The 27742-nt window shown below is 38.8% G+C and overlaps 2 protein-coding genes and 1 pseudogene across 2 annotated transcripts; all 3 read left to right on the forward strand.

Annotated features, from left to right (window-relative positions):
* The first annotated feature begins 1508 nt into the window (after nt 1–1508).
* Nucleotides 1509–2462, forward strand: LOC114706642 (olfactory receptor 51I2-like). The gene has a single exon (XM_028889136.1). It carries the CDS (start codon nt 1509–1511, stop codon nt 2460–2462), a length of 954 nt encoding a protein of 317 aa, XP_028744969.1.
* An 8649-nt stretch (nt 2463–11111) lies between these two features.
* LOC114706623 lies at nt 11112–12323 on the forward strand (annotated as a pseudogene).
* A 4126-nt stretch (nt 12324–16449) lies between these two features.
* Nucleotides 16450–17394, forward strand: LOC114706676 (olfactory receptor 51I2-like). The gene has a single exon (XM_028889167.1). The coding sequence runs from the start codon at nt 16450–16452 to the stop codon at nt 17392–17394; it is 945 nt and encodes a 314-aa protein (XP_028745000.1).
* The last annotated feature ends 10348 nt before the right edge of the window (nt 17395–27742 follow it).

Consider the following 27742-nt stretch of genomic DNA (forward strand, 5'->3'; position numbering starts at 1 on the left):
ATCACCCCCTCCTCCTCATTTTGTATCTTTTCCCTTCCATAATAGTCTATTCTACTTTCAGCTAGTTCCTGGTTTTTAAAAACCTACATTCCATGTACAGGCACAACATGTAGTCATTGTCTTTTCATGTTTGGTTCACTCTGAAACATGATTTGAATGGTTGTGGTTATAGTCATGGAAACCACTGGAAACTGGAAAGTTGCAAGCAAATATTGGGATGAAAACAAAGAGAGCATGTACCTGGAGGCACAGGAAAGAAAGATGTTTTTGAGGATTGATGCTAGAAGCATTAAAAACTGATCAGAGAGGCCTTTAGTTCTAGGCTAAGGAGTTGAATATGGTTACTTCATAAGGGATTATTTGTTTTCTAGTGAGAAAAGTGCCTTTTTATACATGTCTTTTAAAGTATCTTGTTAGATTATTGATGAATTAGAGAGAGGTAAGTGATGTTTAGAAGGCTGTTACAATGGGTTACTGATGTGGTATCTTGGGTCTGAAGCAAGGGCTACAGGTTGAACGAGGCAGAGAGAGGTACTTGCAGAAGCACTTTGGGTCAGTAGCTTCATCTAGAAGGTGTCAGGAGAGAATGAGCAGGGCAGCTGATGAGTGTCTGGAAGTCTATCTCTATAGGATTTTTGCTTTTGAATTGAGACAGGTTCTGGTTTTCTATCCAAAGCTGACTGGAAGTCACAGTCCTCCTGCCTTAGGCTCTCAGGTGCTAACACAGGTATGATTCAGGCTTGGATGGCTATCTCTCTGGTTATTTACTGGACAATTTAATTTTTAAATTTAAAAAACTAAAAAAAACCTTTTCCTTTTAGTTTTTATTTTTTGAGACTATAATTATATCATATCTCCATTATATTTTTACCTCCAAACCTCTCCCATATACCCCTCTTTGTGCTCTTTCAAATTGATGGCCTCTCTTTTCATTAATTGTTACATGTATATATGTGTATGTTTGTACATATAAATATCCATAAGTACATAAATACAGCTTGCTCAGTCTGCATAGTGTTACTTATGTGTATATTGAACGTGGGAAAGAACTAGGAGAATGTGTAGTGGTATGGACCTGGAAATCATAACTGGAAGTGCAGAGAGAAGGAAAAATGATTGAGGTCTAATGAGTGTGTCTTGCCTCAGAAGAGAGCACCGCTGAAGAATCAGAGAGCAATTGAGTTTTATCTCAGTTCTTGAAAAAAAAAATAATCCCCATATATTGAAAAAGGAAAGAGTTTATCCTGTAGAGGAAAAAATAATAGGCACAGAAAAAAAGAGGAGGGCAGAAACCTGTTGCTTCAGATGACTTCACGAAGGCAACTCAGAGATTTCAGAAATGTTGTTTCAGTGAGTGATAAGAATGAGCATTAAAGTGGATTAATGATCTAAAATGTGGGATTTGATGGAATATGGGGGACAAAATTATATTTGCCATAGGCCAAGCATAATATTATGTATTTATTGTCTTTACAGGACAGAGGACCAAGCATCTAAATAGTCTCAGGATGGGAGGTGAAGGCCACAACAGCTCTGGGTTGCCTCCCTTCATCTTGACAGGACTGCCAGGGATGGAGACCTCCCAGCATTGGTTGTTTCTGCTCCTTGGTGTCCTTTACACCATCTCCATAGTGGGAAATGCCCTGATACTTTTCATCATCAAGGAAGAACAGAGTCTGCATCAGCCCATGTACTACTTCCTGTCTCTGCTGTCAGGCAATGACCTGGGTGTGTCTTTCTCCACACTGCCAACAGTCCTGGCTGTGTTTTGCTTCCACTTAAGAGAAATCAGTTTCAATTCTTGCATGTCCCAAATGTTCTTTATTCACCTTTTCTCCTTCATGGAGTCTGGTATCCTGCTGGCCATGAGCTTTGACCGCTATGTAGCCATCTGTAACCCACTGCGCTATTCCACAGTGCTCACTGATGCCCGGGTGTTGTGGATGGGGTTGTGTGTGTTCCTTCGAAGTTTCTGCATGATTTTCCCATTACCTTTCCTCCTGAAGAGGTTGCCCTTCTGCAAGGCTAATGTGCTCTCCCATGCTTACTGCCTTCATCCAGATCTGATTCGCCTGCCCTGTGGTGACACTTCTATTAATAACATATTTGGTCTATCCATTGTCATCTCTACCTTTGGACTTGATTCTGCACTCATTCTCTTCTCTTATGTGCTCATCCTTCACTCTGTACTGGCTATTGCTTCCCGGGAAGAAAGGTTGAAAACTCTGAACACGTGTGTTTCACACCTGTGTGCTGTGCTAATCTTCTATGTGCCTAAGGTAGGCGTGTCCATGTTTGCCCGCTATGGGAGGCATGCTCCACATTATGTACACACACTCCTGTCACTTATCTATCTCTTTGTTCCTCCAATGCTTAACCCTGTCATCTATTCCATCAAAACCAAGGAGATTCGTAGGAGGCTTTCCAAAATCCTGCTGGGAACCAAAAGTAGAATGTTGTAATGTCAATGTTCAGAGCATGTTTATCCTGACTCCACCATCTTATGTTTTGAAGACCTGCATAGACAATGAATTTTAACACCACTCCATCCTAACTTACCACTGTGATTTCTGTTATCAGATATTAGATGACAGAGTGATAGTACTTAAGATTTAAACTACAGTTTTTCTGGTAAGTTAGGTCATTAATTATTTAGCAAAAATGGAGGTGTTCCATTTCCTTCTTCTAAATTAAAAAACATATATTCCCATAATCAGTTTCTCATTATGTCACAATATGTCCTCATTTTCTTTGTTAGAAGTCATATATCACCCTTGATTTCTCACTAATATGGAAACATTATTATAATGACAATTAAGATTATAGCCAAGTGACGTTAGTTAAAAATCTCTCATTTCACATACCCACCCACCTGCACAATAATTATGCACATAAATATTTATTTTACATAGATAAATGAACTTGTATGTAAATTTTATTAAAATATATTTTGGTAATATTGAAATTTTTCTAAATTTCAAATTATAATTTAAGTTGCATATATGTATACATAGTATCAGTAATAATAATATGTAGCAAAACACATTGAGTGTGTAAAATTAATTGTTGTGCTTAAATTCATGCAATTGCAAGATTTTGGAGTAAGTTTGATGATAGAAAAAAGAAAGTTCACAATTTAAGGAATAAATTTATGAAATTATAGAGAATAAGCTATTTTATAATGTTGTTTAAATAACTAAAAGATTTAGAGTGTATGGAAAAGACATCAAGTAGTGTAACATTTCCCCTTTAATAAGCTTGTAGATTAGACCATCCTGTAGAAAATCTAATCAAATGGCAAATAAAATTTAGACATTTGATACATTACCTAGGTGGAGATGCTTTCAAGGTTACAGTAGAACATTTCTCTCCCTCCCTCCTTCTCTCCCTCCCTCTCCCCACCTCTGTGTGTGTGTGTGTGTGTGTGTGTGTGTGTGTGTGTGCAGTGTTGTTCATATATGGGTGTATTTGTTTGTTTTCATGTGGAGTGGTCAGAAGAGTATCCCTGCCTGGGATCAGGCTCCAGCAGCACAGGGCTCAATGGGAATCCACAGAGTTGGCCCATACTATGACTATTTTTATCTGAGGGGTAAGGGAAAAAACACTCACACACTTTCTTGATGTTTTCCTTCAGATTTTTCCTTATTTTTCTTTTGTATTCTCATTCTGTATTCCTATCTCTATCTAGAAATGTCCTTCTGTCTCTCTTGATGTTTTACTCCTAACTCCCTTAATGTTTTTCTTCTAATTCTCTCATTCTTGATGTTTTCCTTCTAATTCCTTCTAACTCTATCTTTATTCTTCCTTATTCTCTCATTCTTGATGTTTTCCTTTTGCTCCTTCTAATTCTATCTTTGTTATTTTCCTTACAGCTTATATGCCCCAGCAAAATCTTTCAAACAATATAAAAATTACAATGTAGTTACATTCTATTTTTTAAGTGGATGATTACAATGAATACAAGTAAAAATAAACCAGATGTTTTCCATATCCCTTTCATGATTAAACATTTTACATATTACAGGTGAAAGACAAATTATCCCAAGATCCCACGTATTCATACCCAAGCAAATAACTCATCATAGATTAACAGTGTAAGCAAACAAGGTATTCTTTTACTGGCAGGCTTCATTTTGCAGTTACAAAGAAAGGACCCATAACTTTATTACTTATCTTGAAAGGTAATCTTACAAGGAATCATAAGTCTGAACTTTTATAAATGAAAAAGAATCAGTCAGCTCAACTTTAAATCTTCAGGATGTATACCCACTTGTTGATAGTTTTTTTTATATCAGCAGATTGAGTGCAGAAATAGGTATAAGGAATTAATCATCACCTTTGGTCATCAACCAGTCCTAGCAAGAAAGGCATATCAGCTAATGGTAATTGGGCTCCTTTGTTCTTTTGTTCTTGTTCCCTGACCTTAAAGGGTTCCTCGCTCACCTATGTGCCTTTCTAAAACTTTAGATTGTCTTTTTTTTAACCTTAAAGCTATTTAACAAAAACATCTTAGTCTAAGCTTAAGTTATTTTCAAAGCTTTGTTTGAGCTATGATGCACTCTAAAACCTATGAACACATCTCCCAACATTAAGATTAAAAGAAATAAGCTAGCTGGGCTACTGAGACTCAATTGTTTTTCTTAACCATTAACCTAAGCCACAGTCTATATAGCTCCTCGATAGAAACTCATGTCTTCTAGTTGTGTGACACTTCCTTGTTTTATTTTTAATCATCAAAACTCTATTTAAATTAACATGATTATTATAAATTAGACAGTATGGCTTAGGACGAAATCATCTTCATAATAATTCACAGGTAAAAATGCCTAGTAGAATGGGATGTTTCCATGAGATAAACACACTACATTACAGGCAGTGGGGATTTCCCTATACCTATTCATATCATGCCAGACACTAGCAAAAATGGCAGCAGCAAACATGTAAAGACACAGCAGAAGCAAAATACATTCTGCTGTCTATGGTCTTGGGTCCTTGTCTACTTGAGATTTACCCATCAGGGATTCAACTCCTGGTGGGCTGACACCCTGAAGTCAATTGCCACCTGCTGTTCTTCTGACATGGTTACCAGCAGAAAAGGACAGTGGGTGTGCTACTCTGCCATTTTCTTTGAGAAAGGTTCTTTCACTGCATCTGGAGGTAGGCTGGTAGTCAGTAAGCCTCATGCAATTCTCCTCTCCTGCAACCTGTTCCACTGCTGTGCTAGGGTTACAGGTGTTCATGAAGCTATGCCTGGGTTTTTGGAAATTAAGTTCTGTAGTCTTTTGTTCTGTGTTAATTCTTGAAAATTTGCCTTTCAAAATGCAATTAAAAACCAGTTCAGGTTCATTAATTGTCAAGGAATTAGTGTTAGTGCAATAATATGATACTAGTTGCACTTATCAAATTGTTAAATATTATGATTAAAAATAAAACCCAGGTACCAAGAAAAAAAAAAGAAAATTTGCCTCCATTATTTTTAAATTTATTTTAAAAAATTTCATATTTGTATACTTGGTTTACATTATTAACCTTTCCCTACTATCACTTCTATGTCTCTCCATGCCTCATGTTCATAGTCTTTTAAAAATTATTATTGTTTTGTATATGTACTAATAAATATATAAATACAACATGTTGACTATATTAGTGCTGCTCATGTGTACATGTGTATAAGACTGACCACTTGGGACTGGATTACAAATTAGGAGGTTCATTTCTGAAGAGGATAGATTATCCCTCTCTCATAAGTCATTAATTGCTTAAAAGCCTTCATCTAAGGTTGGGGTCCTGTGAAATTTTCTTCACTCACATTGATTGTACTTGGGTATCCAAGTTGTTAATATTTCATTGATGTTGCCATGGAAACTTAGGTCTTCATGCTTGAAAAGTGAGTGATTTTAATCACATAGTATCTTTCCAGCTCCATGACTCTTTTACATTATATTTTTTCATTATCTTTGGATATTTTATGCATATATAAAATGAAATATGATCACATCACCCATCTCCCTCCCCTGAGTCTTCCCTGTATCCCCTCAACCTATTTTCTTTCCAGCTTCACATTTTCTTTTTTTGGTTAACCCAGTAAATCTAATTAGTGCTGCTTATATGTGCATGGGTGTGGGCCATCCTATGGAGCATGGAATCCTATCAGTCGCCATTTCCTCAAAAAGAATGATTCCACCATTTGCAACAGCTCTCATCTACCAATCGCTTCCTCAATAGTTGGTGGGGCCTGGAGAGCACTTCCCCCTTCTGTGCAGGAGTTTTGGCTGGCTTGATCTTGCTGTCTTTTGGACATATCATAGTTGCTATGAATATATGAGTGTAATTTCCATGTCATGGTCAGAAGACAGCATTTCACAGCACTGCCCTGCCTCCTCTACCTCTTATACTCTTTCCACCTTGTTTTCCATGATACTTACTGGCTTTTTATGGTAGTGGGGTTGATAAAGGTATTCCTTTTAGAGAAAAGCACTTAGTATCTTATTCTCAGCACTTTGATCTCTCATGTATCTCTCTGTTGAATGCTGCCCAACACAAAAAGATTTTCTGACCAGCTTGACAGTAGCCTAGGTCTATGGGAATAGATATAAATTTTAGAAGACAATTTGACTTCACAAGGATAGAGCAAAATAATGTTAGTAGGGTCTATCCTAGAGCAAAATCATTCTAGTAGGTTCTATCCTAGGGTCTATGACCTCCCTACCTTTGATCAGAACTATAGTACCAAGCATGAAATTCTCTCTTTTGTAGCAGATCTCAGCAGTTAGTTACCCTATAAACATCCTGACATGATTTCATCACACACATCCTACTTGGTAGCTAATATTATAGCACAGTGCCTATGAATTTTTATAAATTCACTTAAATCCTGGTTAAATTGATAGTGGGGGAAAATAATAAAATGTGGATTACTAAGAGTTAAGTGGTAACTGAATCAAAAGTTACCAATTACATTACAACTCACATCTAAGATATTTTATTACACATTTCTTTTAATTATTTTTTATAAATATAGAGAAACAGATTGTTCCTGTCATATTATATATATATATATATATAATATATAATATATATATATATTTAAATGGCATAGAAAGTAAGAAAGCTATGCCAAATATAATCCTGGTGAACTATAGAGGATTCTATGAGCAAAAATTCTTGTGAAAATGTAGTAATAAATACTGTTATGAATACAATTAAACAACATAAAATACTGTAGACACTATGTGTATATGTACATATGCACATCTATACATGTATGCACATTTTTTGCACACACACATACACACACATGCACACACACGAACATGCATCAAGTGAAAGTAGAGAATAGGGTGGAGGGAGAGGGAGAGGGCCCTGCTTCAGCCCCGTTAATGGTAGGTTTACAGGCCTATGCTTCAGCATCTGGTGTAGTCTACACGTATCCTAGACTTAAAACAAGAACTCACATTACAGAAATCTTTCAATACATTTTATCTGATGATGGGTAAAACAATGAAAGACATCTAAACAATAGAGCTAAAACACATATTTCACAACAGGTTTCTTTTAATAAATTTCTTCCTTTGTTATATACTTTATTTAAAATAAGAACATATACTTTTAATTTTTTTGTTGGTTTTTCAAGATGGTTTCTCTGTGTAGCTTTGTGCCTTTCCTGGAATTCACTCTGTAGCCCAGGCTGGCCCCAAACTCACAAAGATTCTCCTGGTTCTGCCTCCCGAGTGCTGGCTACTTTTAATTTTTAAATGATTGTTTACCAGTTTTTGGTGGTATCTTTGACTGACATGAAACTTGTGAACTCAGATACTTTGCAATCTCTTTCTCTGTAATTAATGATAACTGAAACAACTCTCATTGGACTTTTGTCTTACTCCTATATCACCACTAAAACTATTGTCAGACAATGTTTATAGACTGATTTTTTTTTTTTGTTCTTCAAGACAGGGTTTCTCTGTGTAGCTTTGCGCCTTTCCTGGAACTCACTTTGGAGACCAGGCTGGCCTCGAACTCACAGAGATCCGCCTGTCTCTGCCTCTCGAGTGCTGGGATTAAAGGCGTGCGCCGCCGCCGCCGCCGCGCCGCCGCCGCCGCCGCCGCCGCCGCCGCCACCCGGCTAGACTGATTTCTTTAGGAGTAACACTTTAACAATTTATGTTTTTGTTAAACGTTATGTTTTTCTAGAAGAAAAATTTAGAAAGATTAATACAAATTTATTATTAAGTTTTTAAATGGTATTTAAGACGTTATTTCTATTCATATAGAAACTATATCTTCTACTTTTGAATAATACATGTATATTATAACTTGAAACAAAATGTGACATGAATAGGAAAGAGAGATAGATGGAGAAATGTGGGCCACCTATAGTGTTTGGGGACATCTAAGGAGACGAAGCCTGAGCAGTGGAAGAGTGTTTCCCTTACTCCACATCCTCTCCAATATAAGCTGACTTCAGTGTTTTTGATCTTAGCCATTCTGACAGGTGTAAGATGGTATCTCAGAGTCCTTTTGATTTGCATTTTCCTGATGGCTAAGGATGTTGAACAACCCTTTAAATGTATTTCAGCCATTTGAGATTCTTCTGTTGAGAATTCTGTCTTTAGATCTGTAACCGAATTTCTAATTGGATTATTTGGTATTTTAATGTCTAGTTTCTTGAGTTCTTTATATATTTTGGAGATCTGTCAGATGCCGGGTTGGTGAAGATCTTTTCCCATTCTGTAGGCTCCCATTTTGTCTTATTGACAGTGTTTTTTTTTTTTTTTTTTTTTTTTTTTTTTTTGCCTTACAGAAGCTTTTCAGTTTCAGGAGGTCCCATTTATTAACTGTTGATCTTAGTGTCTGTGTTACTGGTGTTATATTCAGGAAATGGTCTCCTGTGACAATGCATTCAAAGTTTTTTCCCACTTTCTCTTCTGTCAGGTTCAGTGTAACTGTATTTATGTTGAGGTTTTTGATTCACTTGGACTTGAGTTTTGTGCATGGTGATAGATATGGATCTATTTGCATTCTTCTTACTTGCTGACATCCAGTTAAACCAGCACTATTTGTTGAAGATGCTTTCTTTTTTTCATTTGTCAAAAATACGGTGTTCATAAATGTGTAGATTTGTGTCAGGTCTTCAATTTGATTCCATTGATCTCAGTGTTTGCTGTTAAGCTAATACCTACCTAGCTGTTTTTATTACTATAGCTCTATAGTAGAGCTTGAAGTCCAGGATGGTGATACTTCCAGAAATTCCTTTATTGTATAGGATTGTTTATAGCTATCCTGGGTTTTTTGTTTTTTTCATATGAATTTGAGTATTGTTCTTTTTGAGGTCTGTAAAGAACTGTGTTGAGATTTTGATGGGGATTGCGTTGAATCTGTAGATTGCTTTTGGTAAGATTGCCATTTTTACTATGTTAATCCTACTGACCAATGAGTATGGGAGATCTTTCCATTTTCTGATATCTTCTTCAATTTCTTTCTTCAGAGACGTAAAGTTCTTGTCATACAGGTCTTTCATTTGTTTGGTTGGAGTTATTCCAAGATATTTTATATTATTTGTGGCTATTGTAAAGGTTGTTGTTTCTCCGATTTCTTCCTCAGCCCATTTATCATTAGTACGTAGGATGGATACTGATTTAATCTTGTATCCTGCCACATTACTGAAAGTGTTTATCAACTGTAGGAGCTCCATGGTAGAATTTTTGGGGGTCACTTGTGAATACTATCATATCATCTGCAAATAGTGAAAGTTTGACTTCTTCATTTCCAATTTGAATCCCCTTGATCTACTTTTGTTGTCTTATTGCTCTAGCTAGAACTTCAAGTACTATATTAAATAGATGTGGAGAGAGTGAACAGCCTTGTATTGGCCCTGATTTTAGTGGAATTGCTTTGAGTTTCACTCCATTTGATGTTGGTTGTCAGCTTTCTCTATATTGCTTTTATTATGTTTAGGTATGTTCCTTGCATCCCTGATCTTTCCAAGACCTTTATCATAAAGGGGTGTTGGATTTTGTCAAAGGATTTTTCAGTATCTAATGAGATGATTATATTTTTTCTCTTTCAGTTTGCTTATATGGTGGATTACAATGACAAATTTTCATATGTTGAACCATCTCTGCACCTATAGGATGAAGCCTATTTGGTCATGGTGAATGATTTTTTTTTTTTATGTATTCTTGGATTCGGTTTGCCAGTACTTTATTGAATATTTTTCCATCAATGTTCATGAAGAAGATTGGTCTGTAATTCTCTTTCTTAGCTTTGTCTTTGGTGGTTTGGGTATCAGGGTAACTGTAGACTCATTAAAAGAGTTTGGCAATGTTCCTTCTGTTTCTATTGTGTGGAACAATTTGAGGAGTATTGATATTAGCTCTTCTTCAAAATTGTGGTAGAATTCTGTGCTGAAAGTTTCTGGCCCTGGGCCTTTTTTTATTGGGAGAATTTAATGATTGCTTCTATTTCCTTAGGGATTATAGGTCTATTTAAATTGTTTATCTTGTCTTAACTTAATTTTGGTATGTGATACCTATCAAGAAAATTGTCCATTTTGCTATGTGGTACTTATCAAGAAAACTGTCTTTTAGAATTTCAATTTTTGTTGAGTACAGGATTTTGAAGTATGACCTAATGATTCTCTGGATTTCCTCAATGTCTGTTATTATGTCCCTCTTTTCATTTTTGATTTCATTAATTTGGATATTCTCTCTCTGCCTTTTGGTTAGTTTGGATAAGGGTTTGTCCATTAAGTTGTTTTATACTAAGAATGAAAACGACTTGAAATATTAAGTAAGGATCTAGAGATGCTTTCAGTGGTAGAGCACTTGCCTAGCATACACAGACCCTGGGCTCTATCTACAGAACCACATGCATGCACACACACACACACACACACACACACACACACACACACACACACACACACACTGTTCTTAATTTGTTTCAAGTATGAATCTTCTATTATTCAGCATCCATCTGTTCAGATGTACCTGTCAGTGTGTCTCCAAAGGGAAGCTTTTCAAAGCATGATGAACACTTTCGTGCATCTCCATTCTCTATTATTGTACTATCAGGACTTCAGGTTAACATAGGAGACTGCGCCGCACGGTCCCGGTTTCTTTCATTGATTTTGGAACTGCACATTGAACCCTTGGAATCATGAGCAACTACAGTGTGTTATTGGTCAGCCCAGCTCCTTGGGGTTTCCGTCTCCAAGGTGGCAAGGATTTCAACATGCCCCTTACCATCTCTAGTCTGAAAGATGGTGGCAAGGCATCACAGGCACATGTGAGAATAGGCGATGTGGTCCTCAGCATTGATGGAATTAGCACACATGGAATGCTCATCTTGAAGCCCAGGACAAGATTAAGAGTTGTACAGGCTCTTTGAATATGACTCTGCAAAGAGCATCTGCTGCAGCCAAGCCTGAGCCCGTTGCTGTCCAGAAGGGTGAACCGAAAGCAGTAGTTAAACCTGTGCCCATTACATCTCCTGCTGTATCCAAAGTCACTTCCACAGCCAACAAGGCCTACAATAAAGCACCACGGCCCTTTGGTTCTGTGTCTTCACCCAAAGTCACATCCATCCCCATCACCATCGTCTGCCTTCACCCGAGCCCACGCCACCACCTCATCACATGCTCCCCCTCCACCCGGGGCCACTGTGACTCCTCCCCCATTCTTTGCATCCGGACTGCATGTTAATGCCACTCTTAGAGCTGACCAGTGTTCATCTGCGCCGAACACTGGTAAATCTGCAGTTAATGTCCCACGGCAGCCCACAGTCACTAGCGTGTGTTCCGAGCCTGTCCAGGAGCTAGCAGAGGGACAGAGAAGAGGACCCCAGGGTGACATTAAACAGCAAAATGGCCCACCGAGAAAACACACTGTGGAGCGCAACACGGAGTTTTATCACATCTCCACTCACAGTGACACTGAAGACTGGCGCTCACGGACTGGAAGAACTCAGTCTCGTTCTTTCCGGATCCTTGCACAGATCACCGGGACCAAACATCTGAAAGAATCTGAAAATGACAATACAAAGAAGGCAAAGGAAAAGATATCCCTTCACGTCTTTAGTCCCAAATATACAAAATTGCGTCACTGGCACCATGAAGTTTCAGCATGTGCTCTTAACGTACAGTGACTATGAGCCTTGCTTCCCCCACCCAAGCAGCCAGCACATACCTTTCATTCACCTTTTCTTTTCCCAGTTTCATAGCAGTATCTGTTTTACGTTTATCTCATGAAAACTAGAACATTTCTATACTTGCCTAACAATTTCCAATTGTGAAAATAAGAAGAAAGGACAGGTTTTGTCCTAATTGGTAGCTCACAAATGCAAAACAAAGGAAGAAAAGGAAGTGGCTAGGACGCCTTCAGTGTATTTATACCTATTGTCACTGTTTATTGTGGAGCAGGAAGTCTTTTTGTAAGGTTTATCTGGTTCGTCAGTTGAAGCAGAAGTAGATGAGCAAATAATGTCCTTGTCTAATTAGGAAAGTGATTTCTTTATGTTATTACCTTTCCCAAGTTTACTTTCAAGTTCATCATTAAGGAATGTTAAAAGTTGATTATAAATTCTCCTAAGAGAGCAAATGTGAGGAGGCAGATTTATCAGAGAAGACTATTGGAAATCATTGTGGACTCGGGTGTCTTTAAAAGCCTACTGCTAAGGTGGCTACAAAAAAGGTACTTTGCCCTTGCTTGCAGTGCGGAACCACAGTATTCTTTTACTTTAGTTAACTTTAACGATCCTGTCATCTACTGAAGGAAATGTATGTAAGCTGGTAGGTGTTTTCATGGACTATCCAATTTCTAGGTGTAAGACATGTAGAAGATAGCTTTGCTTCATCTTTATGTTGGAGGAAAATAGCATAAAATAAGTTTCAATTTAATGTTTCTGATATTGGAGGAATATTTTAGTGCTATAAACTACCGTGTGTTGCTGCTATTCTTGCAAAGCTGTATTTTGAGCAGTACAGGCAAATGGAATATGTGATTATAACTGCTTCTGCCTTGTAATATAATATATTATATATTAGATCTAAACTCAGTGATAAATACATTTTGAAGTTTGGAAAGAACTGTAATAAAGTTGTCTGTACCTTAAAAAAAAAAAAGAAAGTTAACATAATGGCTAGCCCCACTTAGTACCACATGGCAGCCAGTAGTTCGAATGCTTACATGCACTTCTTCTGCAATCATTCCTGTCATTGTACAATACATGCCATTATGTATTTAGAGGAGAAAAATGAAGTTTATGGGGGTGAGACTCTGTTCTCAATCAAGGAGTAGAATACACACAGAAATTGAAATTCTTGTAATGCTCTCTTCTCTGACTCTCTTGCACCCTTACTGTCTTCCTAACAGGTATTCCATAGCATCTGTGAAGAACACAGGACAATTTTTTTCAGTGCTTTCTCAGAAGGACTAATTTTTTTTTATAACACAATCTGTATTCATATGCAGAGTGTGATCAGCAGTGTGTACTAGTGCTTCTTACTATGGTTCAGAACAACTTTGTTGGTAATCAAGTGTGATTTCAATAAGCCATAATCAAGTAAAACGTTGAAATTTTCATGGGATCTTTGTTTTTGTTTTTCTTTTTCTTTTTTTCTTTTATCATGAGGTTTTCTGTTCATTTTACATACCAACTACAGATTCCCCTGTCCTCCCTTCTCCCGCCCCTGCCCCTCAGCCTTCTGGGATTCAGCAATTTTGTGGCTCTCAGTGCCACATGCTGATACATATGTATAGTAGAATGGCTATAAAATACATTGAAGACTGATTTAAACAATTGCTCACTATCAAGCTATATAAATTTGAGGAGTCATTTTCACTCACTTCTGGGAATGGGGATGAGACACAATCTTCTTAACATACCTCTTTCCAGTTCTGATCATTTCTACTCTGGCATAACCCCATGAGAGATGAAACACTAAGTCCAGGAGGTGTGGTTGCTGCTGATCCCAGAAGTCCATGAGCGCCTGAGCTGAATAATAACCTAAGGGAATCTCCAGATACAGTCATGTAGTTCTTAGGACAGAGAGTTTAAAGAAGCAACAGGGAGATATGTACAAGGCATGGTCCCCAATGATGTTCTTTCTTTCTTTACACTGCCCATTCTTGTGATTCTCAGGTAGGTGAACTGAAGCACCTGGTGCTCCAGAAATCAAGTCCTAAGATTCTGTCATTAGGTTAGAAACCACAGAAACTACAATATTGCAATCTGAAGAAGGAAAGCCTGTTCCTCCTTCTCTCTCCTCTCCTCTCCTCTCCTCTCCTCTCCTCTCCTCTCTCTCTCCTCTCCTCTCCTCTCCTCTCTCCTCTCCTCTCCTCACCTCTCCTCTCCTCTCCTCTCCTCTCCTCTCCTCTTTTTCTTTTCTCCTCGTTTCTTTCCCCTCTACTTTTTTGCATGCTTTCTCCTTCACCTTTTCCCGTTTTCTATCTATTGCTCTTTGTTTAAGAAACATCACCTGCTTTCTGCATCAGATATGACTTTCTGAGAAAGAGCACCAAATGAGGCTGTATTGTGAATGCTGACTTTATGAATACAATATCTGCCTCCATAGTTTTCTAAGAGAAATCTAGTATTTAGGATACACCAAAACACCTTAGCTGAGAATGTGTTCATAAAGGAGCTGTAAACCTAGAAGTTTAAGGGGGAAGAACGGAGATAGCACTGCGTATAATAATCAGCCATGTGTCATAGAAGATGGTTTCTTCTGATCATAAACCTGTAAAATGAGTTTTTCCTTAGTATTTTGTTATTAATATCTTTTGTACAACATAGTAGGTTTGCCAGTGTTTCTTCCACAAGTCCATGTACTGTGCTTATTTTCAATCCCTTCTCCTTAGAACTCTTTCTTCCTCAGCCTCCTGTTCCTCTTTCTGTATCTTTCTCCCCTTTTCAGATATTTTTCACCTTAGGAAGTTTCCATATTTGCATAATCATATTACTCTTCCCTTTCTATGTTTGGTTTCCTTTGGAAGATGATTTGAATGGGTGTGTCCAATTATTTAATATAATTGGTGTATACAGTAGGTGCATACAATGGGTCCATATATTGTCATGGAATCCACTGGGCATTAGGGAGCTACATGCCAAATTTGAGTTATAGCAAGCAGACTGGGTACCTGGAGGGACAAGAAAAATAATTTTGAAGATTAAAATATGAAGTACTGACCAGAAGTCTTAGTTTGAGGCTAATGAACACGAATTTGGTCTTATAATGAGACTCTATTTAATGTTTTAAGTCAGAAAATTCTGCTTTCATATGTACTTTTGAAATAACATCTTTTAGGAATAGAGGTGGATTTGAGAGATGCAAGAAGTTTGAAGGGGCTGTTGTCATGGGCTAGTGATGTGGTACCCTGGGTCTGAGGCAGGGGATGCAAGTGGGAAGATGTGGAGAGAGGTGCTGGAAGAAGCACTTTGGGTCAATAGTTCTATCTGGTGTTACCTGCTTAACAGAGTAGGCAATGGAAAAGGTGTTGCCCCGGCTGTATTTAGGATCTCAACCTTGGGTGTAATGGTAATGTCATTCAAAGACAGAACTTGATGCATGGAAGCAACATTATTGCTTAGAGAAGTGACTATTAATTCCATAGCTTTCAGGAATTAAGTACAAGTTGATTCTGAACTGTTAATTGTTCAGAATTGTTATAAATTACTTTCAGTAAATCATAATATTCAGGGAGAAAAGTGATGTCATAGCTGAACGGGTAGAGGAATAAGAAGGAGGTAGGAAGGGAAGAAGAAAGCATAAACATAGCTAGTGAATACCTGAATGGTTATCACTATGGATGGTAATTTTAAAAGACAGGGTCTTGCCATGGAGCTTAATAATTCCTAGAACTTCCAGTTTCCTAGTCTTACCTTCTGAATGACCATTATAGGCATGGGCCACCACATCCAGCTTGTGTAGCTATCTTTCTGGCCATTTGTCCCTCATCTGGATAAATGGAGGGAGGCAATAGGCGACTGGTGTATGGGACTAGGGACCACAAAGTGTAGAAGGCTCAGTTCCATCAAAATGTAGAGAGAGGAAAAGATTGTGGTCTGATAAATAAATGTTTTGTATCAAAAGAAGGCCTAATAATTAAAGTCACTGAGACCAATAGAGTTTTACCTTGATAATAGAAAAGACTGATTTCAATATATCAATAAAATGAGTTCCAGCCTCAAGGGTAAGAAAAAGTAATAGGCACTGGTGAGAGGAAGGGTAAATGCCTTTCTAGGCAGATTCAGTAGGACAACACAAGAGTTTCCAGAAGTTGTGTTTACAATGAGGGACAAAGTTGAGTGCTACCAGAATCAAAGCTTCTCTAAATGAGGGACTACATGAACATGAGAAAGAAAATAATATGGGCCTCAGGCCACACATGAAACTGTGTATTTGTTTTCTTTATAGAGCAGAAATCTAAGCATCTAAGAGGGAGTCCCAGGATGGGAGGTGAAGGCCACAACAGCTCCGGGTTGCCTCCCTTCATCTTGACAGGACTGCCAGGGATGGAAACCTCCCAGCATTGGTTGTTTCTGCTCCTTGGTGTCCTTTACACCATCTCCATAGTGGGCAATGCCCTGATACTTTTCATCATCAAGGAAGAACAGAGTCTGCACCAGCCCATGTACTACTTCCTGTCTCTGCTGTCAGGCAATGACCTGGGTGTGTCTTTCTCCACACTGCCCACAGTCCTGGCTGTGTTTTGCTTCCACTTAAGAGAAATCAGTTTCAATTCCTGCATGTCCCAAATGTTCTTTATCCACCTTTTCTCTTTCATGGAGTCTGGTATCCTGCTGGCCATGAGCTTTGACCGCTATGTAGCCATCTGTAACCCACTGCGCTATTCCACAGTGCTCACTGATGCCCGGGTGTTGTGGATGGGTGTGTGTGTGTTCCTTCGAAGTTTCTGCATGGTTTTCCCATTACCTTTCCTTCTGAAGAGGTTGCCCTTCTGCAAGGCTAATGTGCTCTCCCATGCTTACTGCCTTCATCCAGATCTGATTCGCCTGCCCTGTGGTGACATCACCATTAATAACATATTTGGTCTTTTCATAGTCATTTCTACCTTTGGACTTGATTCTGCACTCATTCTCCTCTCTTATGTGCTCATCCTTCACTCTGTACTGGCTATTGCTTCCAAGGAAGAAAGATTAAAGACCCTAAACACGTGTGTTTCACATCTGTGTGCTGTGCTAATCTTCTATGTGCCCATGGTAGGTGTGTCCATGGCTGCTCGCTACGGGAGGCATGCACCACGGTATGTGCACACACTCCTGTCACTTGTTTATCTGTTTGTGCCTCCAATGCTAAACCCTGTCATCTATTCCATCAAAACCAAGGAGATTCGTAGGAGGCTTTGCAAAATCCTGCTGGGGAACAAATTTTGAGCTGGAGAAGGTAAGGTCAGTGTACAAAGGATGTTTACCCAGACTGCATGACCTTGTGCTCTGAAGACCTGCTTCAACCTGGAATTTTAACAGCTCTCTCTCTCTCTCTCTCTCTCTCTCTCTCTCTCTCTCTCTCTCTCTCTCTCTCTCTTTGAAATTTCTATTGGGATTCTTGCTACCAGATGGTGTATGACAGTGACATCATGGTTAGAATTCACATCAACAGGCTTTGATGAGGTAAACTAGTCAGATCATAATTTAGCAAAGAAGCATGTGTTCCATTTCCTTCTTTTCAAAATAAAAAATATACATTCCTGTAATCGTCCTCTCATTATGTCATAGTATACCCCGGTTTTCTTTATTAAATGTCTTACATCACCTTAGATTTCTTATTAACAGAAAAACATTGTCATAATGGGAATTAGATTGTTTTCCCCAAAGGGTTTGGTTAAGAGACATTAATTAAATTTTCTGTTTCTCTCTTACACATGTACACTAATTACATGAACATATTTTATACAGTATGGTATCCATATGGCCTCTAAGATTAGATAACTGTTATTTTATAGAAATTATATTAAAAGACCTCATTTTCATAATATTAAAATTTAGCTAATCTTCATATTACTGCTTAAATTGTATGTAATATAATGTATGGCACACACTAATAAAAGAATTAAAATTTTAGGAAGGCTATGTAACAAAATACTTGCGTTATATGAAATGATGATTTGATTTAGGATATGACAAAATAATGTACTCCTTTATAAAATGGTTGAAGTGCTTTAAAGAAGTTAATTAGTGGGTATGGAAAAGAGGGCAAGTTATTCAGTTTTGATCCTTTAATAAACTTTCAGACTAGACCAACTTTTAGAAAATGCAACCCAATTTAAAATGAAACTTGGACATTCTATGTCTTCCCATGGTGGAGATACTTCCAAGGCTGTAATAGTATGTATATATACGTGTGTGTATGTGAGTGTGTGTGTGTGTGTGTGTGTGTGTGTGTGTGTGTGTGTGTGTGTGTAATTGTTGTGAATGTGTATGTGTTTTATGTTGGGATGTATACCCACCTATCTATACATGGAATAGAAAGTGTTATTGTTAACATCTTTCAGGTTGATCCTCTTGTTTCATCCCCCTTAATAGCTTAGCCTACATAAAATAAGTGCACCCTGATTTTGGAAATCTCTCAGTATACCTTCTCATATTAATGAGTAAAATAGTGAAAAATATGCATAAGCAATAACAGATTTAAAGGAATACCTCCCTCAGAAACCTAGGCAATGCTTAGACATGCATTTTCCTAATTCATGATTTCATATACTTTCTTGTTAAAATATGCTTTTAATTCTTCTGCAGATGACAATGAGCTGGTTTTTCTCAACCTTTGAATCTCTCACTTACCTTATGTAGTTTTCATTCTCCCAGTGGAAGTTCTCTGCTTCTAAGAGGATGCACATTAAATTTATTTTTATTAGAAATATCCAAAAGCACTAAAAATCATCACTATCATAAAGTGTGTCATTTTTCTTTTAAAATATTTTATTAATTATTTGAGAATTTAATATATGCATACAGTGTACCTTGATTATATTTATTCCCCAGTCATCCCCCTAACTCCTCCAAGATCCATTCACCACCCCAAGCCCCTTCTCAACTTCGTGTCTTTTTTTAAAAAACATTTCATTTTTATTTGAGGATTTTATACATGGGTACACCGTATTTGCATAATTTCCACCCTTCCCCATCCAATTCCTCCCATATCCCTCCAGCTACCCTCTCTTCTACATTACATATATATCTGTATACACACACACAGACAGACACACACACAGACACACACACAGACACACACACTTCCTACTGAATCTAATTAGTGTTATTCCTACTTCCTTGTGCTTTGGACTAAGTGCTTAGGATTGGGGTTTCATCCCTGAAATTAGAAGAAAATGAATACATAAACAAATATTGGCTCACTCTGCCTCAGCAGCCATTGACTACTTGTAGCTCTTCATATAGGGGTGAGTCCTTGTGAAATATAACTCCTTCTAAGTTGGGATATTTGCAGGTGTTGTCTTTTCAGGTGTTATGCTGGCAGATATTTTGTTGAGAATTCATGGGAACGACTTCCTTGTCCAGTCCAAAGACAGCAAGCATTATACAGCCACTGTCCTTGTCCTTAGTCTCTTACAATCTTTTCACCCCCTTTCAATGATGTTCCCCAAGCCTTAGTTGTAACACTTGTGTCATAAACATCTCATTTGAGTCTGGGAAACCCATGACCACTTATTATCTGCATTTTGACCAGATGCGTGGATCTCTCTACAAATATACATCTCCCTCAAAAAGACGCTTCTTTGATGGGAGGTGAGAGTTGCACTTACTTATGGGTATAAGAATGAGTGTTTAGAGGGCAGTTGGAGACTGTATCATGTTGGTTATACAGTAGTACTAGGTTTTTTTCCCCTAGGGCCCATGATCTTTCTAGCCATGAGTTTGTAACTTGGTTGACCATACCAGGCATGAGTTCTCTCCAGTTGAGCCCATAAAGACAGTTGTTGGTTGCACCAAAGATTCAAGCGTTACTGTTGTACTGTTAGGGATATTTTGCAGGTCCTATCTTGATTGAGGTTCTCAAGATTTAGAGGTGGCTAGCACTGTTGATAGCTTTTTCTCCCTTGGCAACTTGTATAGCACCTCCTAAGTACGGTATGAGCTAGTCCTCAGGCAGGAGACTCCCAGATCAGTAGCAGCTTGATTCCTCCATCTCCTGTGACTGAAATATGATGTATCTTCAGCAATAAGATATTACCTTGATGTTCTTGCTGGCAACCATGAACAATAGCAATAGCTTGTGCATTTTGGAGTGTAGTCTATAGCTCTCTCTATATATGGTGTGTGTGTGATCATCTATCTATCTATCTATCTATCTATCTGTCTGTCTGTCTGTCTGTCTGTCTGTCTGTCTGTATTATCCCACTGTGGGGACAAAACTGTACTAAAACTGTATATGTGTATATCTGTATATATTTTATACATGTATTTTCAAGTAAGCACATAAAATAATATGTTTCCCTATTGCTGCAACCCGCGCAGCTGGAGCACGAAATCTGGCGAGGGACACTGAGATTAAACAGCACTTTAGACACCCAGTCTCAGTTTGTCAGGGAAGCTCTCTTTAGTTTCACAATTATGACCCCTCTAACAGCAGGGGTCAAGGAACGGTTACTCTGTATCCAGAGGCAAGTCAGACACTGTTTACCAAACAGGAAAAACCACAGGGGAACTGATCCCCAGCACTCTTCGGAACCCAACTGCACATTTTCACACAAACAACTTATGCAAACACAGCATAACTGGGAAAGGACAAAAAAAGGCATTTAAGATTAAGGCAGCAAACTTATTGCTGTCGACATGTCCTCTTTTTTTTTTTTTTTTTTTTTTTAAAGGAACACATCGGCTTGAACAGCCTGTGGAAGATCAGATAGCCCCTGTCTTAGGTCACCTGTTGCAATCCTCAAGCTCACCCGTCATAGGGGGCTGCACTTATGCCCCCTGCCTTAGGTCGCATGAGGACCACAGGAGTTGCCCGTCTCTGGGTACTATCTGTCCAACATTTGTAACCATACTTGTGCATATTCAGAAGGTGACATGGCCAGAAGGGCTTGCTTGGTTACCTGTTGGTGTCGAGTGAACTGGCATCATAGCAGAAATAACCCAATTCCCATACTGCCTGAACAGATTAATAAGAGGGAAACAGACCCTGCCCATCTAGTAATCCACCCAACAGCTTTAGACATTAATGACCACCAGGTCTGCTCATTTATAGGAACAACTCTAGTTTCATTAATCCTTACAATAGCATGTGCTAACTGAATTGTATAGTTCAAAATTGTTCCATTTCAAGGCCCTCGCAAATAAGCATTCAATTCTGCAACCTTGGCTGATGCATTAAAAGCTGCATGAGGGGTTATACAAACTTCTGACATTCCATAAGCACATAACATATGTTGGCGTATCCACAAAGTATCTATTTGTTCTTGTAACAGCGATGCTTGCTGATTAAGCATCAGAATTCCAAAGTGTAATTGTCCATTTAATGTTTGCTGAATGTCCAAGGCACCAGCCACCCTCTCAGATAATGTGTTGATAATGGCAGCCTGTTGAACAGTCTGAGATAATGCAAGCCCAGCAGCTGTAGCAGTAACAGCAGATGCAGCCACAGTCGTAACAATTGCGGCAGTAATGCCAAAGTCTCTTCTTGTCCTTTTCAGCTGCAGTGGAAACTGATCAGAAGGGCTCTCCAGAGACATCACCGCAAATGCAGGCATTCTCACAATCATTGCATGGGACCAATTTGCACTTCAGCAATTACTCAAGCTACAATTCAGAACTGAACAGTTTAGTAGTCCCTCCCCTTCCACATCACCATTCCAAACAGCAAAAGGAAAAGGAGCACTTACACAGGGCATGGGAATAATATTCAATACCTTAGTAAGTGAAGCAGACAGATGAACCCAATAAATAGGCCCAATCTGCCAAAACACTCCAGTGGGAGAAAATTTGGAAGGCAAGACTATTAATTGTAAAGGCTGACCATAATCTATCTGCTGAACATGTAAATCTAGTAAAGCCTGTTCTACCTGAGCCAATGCCACTTTTGCCTCTGGGGTTAATTCCCGTAATGATGTAGGTGAAGAATCTCCTTTAAGAATATCATAAAGAGGCTTTAGATCTCCAGTAGGTATCTGAAATGTAGGTCCAAGCCATTGAATTTCTCCTAAAAATTGCTGCCATTGATGCAAGATTTGTAATTCTGCAAATTTAAATTGTAACTTTTGAGGAGCGGTACCTACTTGCTGAATAGTATAACCAAGATACTGATATGGCATTTTCTGTTGCACCTTCTCAGGTGCTCTAACTAGTCCAGCATTGGCAAGTGCTCATTGTAAATCTGCATAGGTTTGCAGCACTTGTTCTTGTGTGCATGCAGCCAATACCTGGCCAGTAATATGGTTTCCATCTGTGTCTTCACATACTCTTAACATTTCACTCAAGCTTTTATGTTTATGTTCCCTCAGGGCCTCTTTGCAATGTTTGTTAGCATTCTCATAAGCCAGCTGCTTAATAAAGGGCATAGCCTGATCAGAGTCCCCAAATCTTTCCAGCTAGTTGTAACAAGCGTGAGACAAAGTCAGCATATGGCTCAGAAGGGCCCTGCAGCACTTTTGATACCTGTTCTCCTGCAGCTACATTAGGTAGTGATTTCCAGGCTTGCACTGCAGCAGCAGCTATTTGAGCATAGGTACCAGGATCATATCCTGATCCCATGAGCATGTCATAATTCCTCTGGGGTTGTCCAGCTCAGGCATTTATGCAAGCCAGTTCTAAGCATTTCTCATTATTTAATTAATCACCCCCAGATAACACACACAATTGCTGCCCATCACTTGGCATCAAATGATTAGTGGAAAATGATTCAAACAGCATCACAGTGAATGCAGCCTGTGGCCCATAACTGCTCACTGCCTCCTTCAACTGCTTCATCTCTTTGAAAGTTAAAGGAACATGCTCCTGGACCACCTGTCTAGCTTGATTCTGAGTTTCAATTACTGGATATGCTTCATGCCACACCACTGTAGCTAGAGTTTTCCTGCCTTGCCCACAGTCAGGACAAATCTTTGTCACCTGCCAGTCCCAGAGCCACTCAGACCCAACCAAGTAAACACAGAGACTTATATTGCTTACAAACTGTATGGTCATGGCAGGCTTCTTGCTAACTGTTCTTATAGCTTAAATTAATCCATTTCCATAAATCTATACCTTGCCACATGGCTCGTGGCTTACTGGCATCTTCACATGCTGCTTGTCATGGTGGCAGCTGGCAGTGACTCCTTCTGCCTTCCTGTTCTTTCTTTTCTCCTCTCTGTTAGTCCCACCTATACTTCCTGTCTAGCCACTGGCCAATCAGTGTTTTATTTATTGACCAACCAGAGTAATTTGACATACGGACCATCCCACAGCACCCCCCCCCTTTTTTTTTGCCTATATTTGTCCTCTGATTCTTTTTCCTCTCCTATCCAATGAGGATTTCTTGGCAGGAGTCGAGAGTCGAGACAATAGAGGCACAGAAGGTGCTGACTGTGCTTTCACTTTTGCATGGCTTCTGTTGTAATTCCTCTATCTCTTTTTCTAGCTGCTCTTCCTCCTCTACTAAATCTGAGACAGAGGCAAGATCATCGTCTTCTTCCTCATCCATTAAATCTTTCACAAAAATCCTTATATGTTCTTTACAGGAGACCTCAACCTCTTCTTTTTCCCCTTTCAAAGATTCATTCATCTCCACCTCCTGAGCATTAGCAAATGCTTGCTCGTACTCTGAAAGTTGCTCTTTCACTTTTACTTTATGAGTCAGAAGAGCATCTTTCACAAGTCTCCATAGAGAAAATGCAGCTATGGGAAATGTATCTGCACCTTTCTCTTGCAACATCTTTTGTAAATCTCTTTTTACTTGTTCCCAATCTGGAATATTCAGACCTCCTCCTGTCAGAAACCAAGCACTTGCTTCAGCTATAGTGTCCACAAATGTGAGTGCGGTACTAGACATAATTCCTGTCCCTTGATTACTTAACTTAATTCCTGTTCCTTGCTTACTTAACAATTCCCTTAACTCAGTGGCCAACTGAGCTTTTGCAATAGAATTACCCATGGTATGTACCAATGTTTCAATCCTCCACCCCTCCTTTTAGGGTGAGCTTACCCCTCTTTCCAGATCTCGATGGAACCTCCACTTTCTCTTCCATAAAACACGGTCCTTCCACATACCATCAGCAAGTCTACACTGAAGGATAAGTCAAAAGGCATTCAGTCTCAGGAGCTGGTCTTCAGTAAACCAGCCTCCATCAACATACTGGTGTAGCTGTAGAGCTACACAAGTTCCTCCAGTCCCCTCCCTAGCCTCCCTTCTTAGGCACTACATGCCCCTCGAGCCCTTAGGAGGAAATCCAGGCCCAGCTGCCAATCTTCTTATCACTGCACTGGAGACAAGGAAATAAGGAGTGTCCAAGACAAGCAACGGCACAGCTCTGAGCTCTTCTTCACATGGGAAAACTGGATCTTCTTAAATATACTTTTTAGAGGTTTTCCAAAGTCTTTTTATACAAATGAAGTTTCGAAGTATTTTAGCGTCCTTCCTCTATACCACCTCAACCAATCACACTGAAGCCCATGGGGTTGAGTGTCTCCAGGTACTGAAAAAATAAAATCTTAAGGAACTTACTCATATCGATTCCTATCTTGTCAATAACCTCAACTGCTCTCTCTATCCAAAAAATGGCACTTTGAATTTAGCAATTGTACCAATAACTGTGATCTCAGCTTCAAACTTAAAGATAGCAAATAATTTCCAGTAGTTCCCAAACTATCTCATATCAAACCTTCTGAGGAACTCTATGGTGGTATTTTATTTGTACTGAAATGTGATTTTAATTGTATGTTAATAAATAAAGTTGCCCGGGGGGTCAGAGCTATTAGAAAGCCATAGGAAAGCAGGGCGGTGGCGGCGTATGCTTATAACCCCATCACTTGGTAGGCAGAGCTAGGTAAGTCTCTGTGTGTTCAGGGATACAGCCAGCATTGGAGACACATGCCTTTAAGACCTGGAGGGCTGTACTTACAGGCAGTGATGAGGCAGTCATGTGTTTGGGTTTACAACCAATGAGAAGGCAGAACAGAAAGACTATATGAAAACAAACACACAGGAAGTAGGTCTCTTTCGGAGAGGTAGGACCACCGTAGGAGGAAGGGTAAGGTTTTAGCTCTGAGCTCTGATCTCTTGGCTTTCTCTTTTACATTGGTTCTGTGTTTCTTGTTTAATAAGACGGTTGGTTACATCTACAGAACTCATTAAAAACAGAACCACCGTGTCACATGCACATCTAAGACAAGCTGGGAAATTTGTTCAAGGATTGGCTATGGATGAGACCAAAGGCCAGCTGCCACTTTTGTTAGATATGATGTAGTTACTGTAATTACTGAAACATTCACAGCAGAGACCTACAATGATGCCTCAGGCTTTAATATAAGAAAAAGAAATGAATGAAGTAAGCATGGCAAGATGCTGATAGGTAACAGATTGGAACAGTGAGTACCACTGTGTGAGACTCAATTTCTTGTCATTTTTTAATTACTTTTTGTAGTGCTGGGCCTTAAGCTCACTAAGCAAGCACTCTTACTATGGAGCTATATCCCTAGTCCACTTTCACATAGTACTTAATATCTTCATTTAAAAAATTTATCTCTTTATCTTCATTTAAAAATTAGTCTCTTTGAATTAAAACATTCTTGAAGACTCCTAGTTACAGTATACATAGGCTATTTGTTTTTAGCAAGCTCCCTCAGATTATCAGCCAAACTTCAAAGGAGAGGTTCTCATTTTTCTACCTAACATGTTAAACATTAATGCAGTTCACAGGTTCTTACTTCACCATGGCATTCTGCCAAGGAATCACGGCTGCTGCTCTCTCAGCCGATCTGTTCTAGAGTACTGAGCTGGCTAACAATCCCTCTTCTGGGCACAAAAAGGCACAAATACTTTTGTTGTTTTTTAACCTTTCTTTCAGTCTGTCCCTGGCTGAACTGCAGAAGTTGGAACAACTGTAATGACCACTTCTTTTGAATAGTCCACTGCAGAGGATGTAGGATCTTCAAAAGTGATATGGTTCCTTCATAATTTCCCTGTCTCCATAGAAGTATTAAAACCCAAGAGAAAAAGACAATAACCTAGGAACAATGGGTAGGATGAGACAATGTGCCCCAGCACAGTACATGCTACCTACTTCGAACCCAACTGCACATTTTCACACAAACAACTTATGCAAACACAGCATAACTGGGACAGAAGAAAAAAAGGCATTTGAGATTAAGGCAGCAAACTTATTGCTGCCAACACCTATGACTTTTCCAAACATCCAAAGTGTTATTTATGCTTTTCCTTATCTCATCCTATTATCCCCTTATTCCTCCCCAATTAACTATCCCACCATTTCCCAGTATCCTGCTTCTTAAAACCCTTGCCCTCACCTCTCTAGAGCTCTTTACCTTCCCCCAATGGTCCTTTTCTACCTTCCAGGTTTATGTAGTTACTCCAAGTTACACACAAATCTAAAGATTCAGATCTAAAATCCACAAATAAAACAGGAAATGAGACATTTGTCTTTCTGGGCCTTGATTACTTTACTCAGTACCTTATTTTCCAGTTCCATCCATTTACCTGCAAATCTCATTTTTCTTTACAGCTGAATAGAGATCCAGTGTGTATATATACCACATTTTCATTATCCATTCATCAGTGGACAGTTATGTAGGCTAGTTCCATTTTCATTCTCTTGTGAGTAACACAGCATAGATACTGAACATAAATGCACGAGCGCCAGGGATTATGAGATGTTTGTTCCTTTGGGCACCATCTGAAAGATGTGAATCACTGGTTTGTGTTTGGATCACCATGAACACAGCTTTGTATTTCATCATTCTCTCATGCTCTTGTTATTGAAATGACAATTGTTTTCTCTTTGATTTTTTCTCAGTTTCCCCATTTCCATTAGCCATTGGAAATGGAGAAAAAAACCCAAAATAAGACATTTTCCAATGATGTCAGTAGAGACACTGTTTAGACTGTTTTACATCCTTGTTGATAATTCTGCTTTTGAGTGGTGGTTGTTCTATTCCTTTGACCCAAGGTACTTTGTAATATTATTTAATATTATAGAAAAAAGCTATGATTTTTAGTGCCACAGGTTCAATTTAGTACATAAAATAACACACCTGTTAATTTTTACTTAAAAAATTTTTTTGTTGGTTTTTCTGAGGCAGGGTTGTTTTGGAGCCTGTCCTGGAACTCGCTCTGTAGACCAGGCTGGCCTCGAACTCACAGAGATCTACCTGCCTCTGCCTCACGAGTGCTGGGATTAAAGGTGCTCCACCACTGCTTGGCTCATTTATACTTTTTATTAATATATAGTCATTGTACATACAGATGAATTTCACAGTTATATTTGTATAAATGTATATCATAAGTGTATTTTATGTAGCAGGAATCTTAAAAGTTCTTATTAATAAAATCAAACCTGACCCAGGAATTGGGGTGAACTGGAAGATCAGAGAAACAGAACAAGCCACATCTAACCTCACCTGGCGAACTTCTCAGCTGGTCTTGTTTCCTCAGACTGGAAGCATCTGTGTTCTCATATCCGAATGGCTCTCAGCTGAACTGTGCTGCTAGAAGCCTGAAAGCTTAACCAGCCAAATGCTTCTAGTTTCTGGTCCTCACGCCTTATATACCTTT

This window comes from Peromyscus leucopus, chromosome 1 (assembly GCF_004664715.2).
Source record: "Peromyscus leucopus breed LL Stock chromosome 1, UCI_PerLeu_2.1, whole genome shotgun sequence".
Classification (NCBI taxonomy): domain Eukaryota; kingdom Metazoa; phylum Chordata; class Mammalia; order Rodentia; family Cricetidae; genus Peromyscus; species Peromyscus leucopus.

Excerpts from the sequence above, each read along its gene's own strand:
- LOC114706676 (XM_028889167.1), top strand. The coding sequence starts at position 16,450 with ATGGGAGGTGAAGGCCACAACAGCTCCGGGTTGCCTCCCTTCATCTTG.
- LOC114706642 (XM_028889136.1), top strand. The coding sequence starts at position 1,509 with ATGGGAGGTGAAGGCCACAACAGCTCTGGGTTGCCTCCCTTCATCTTG.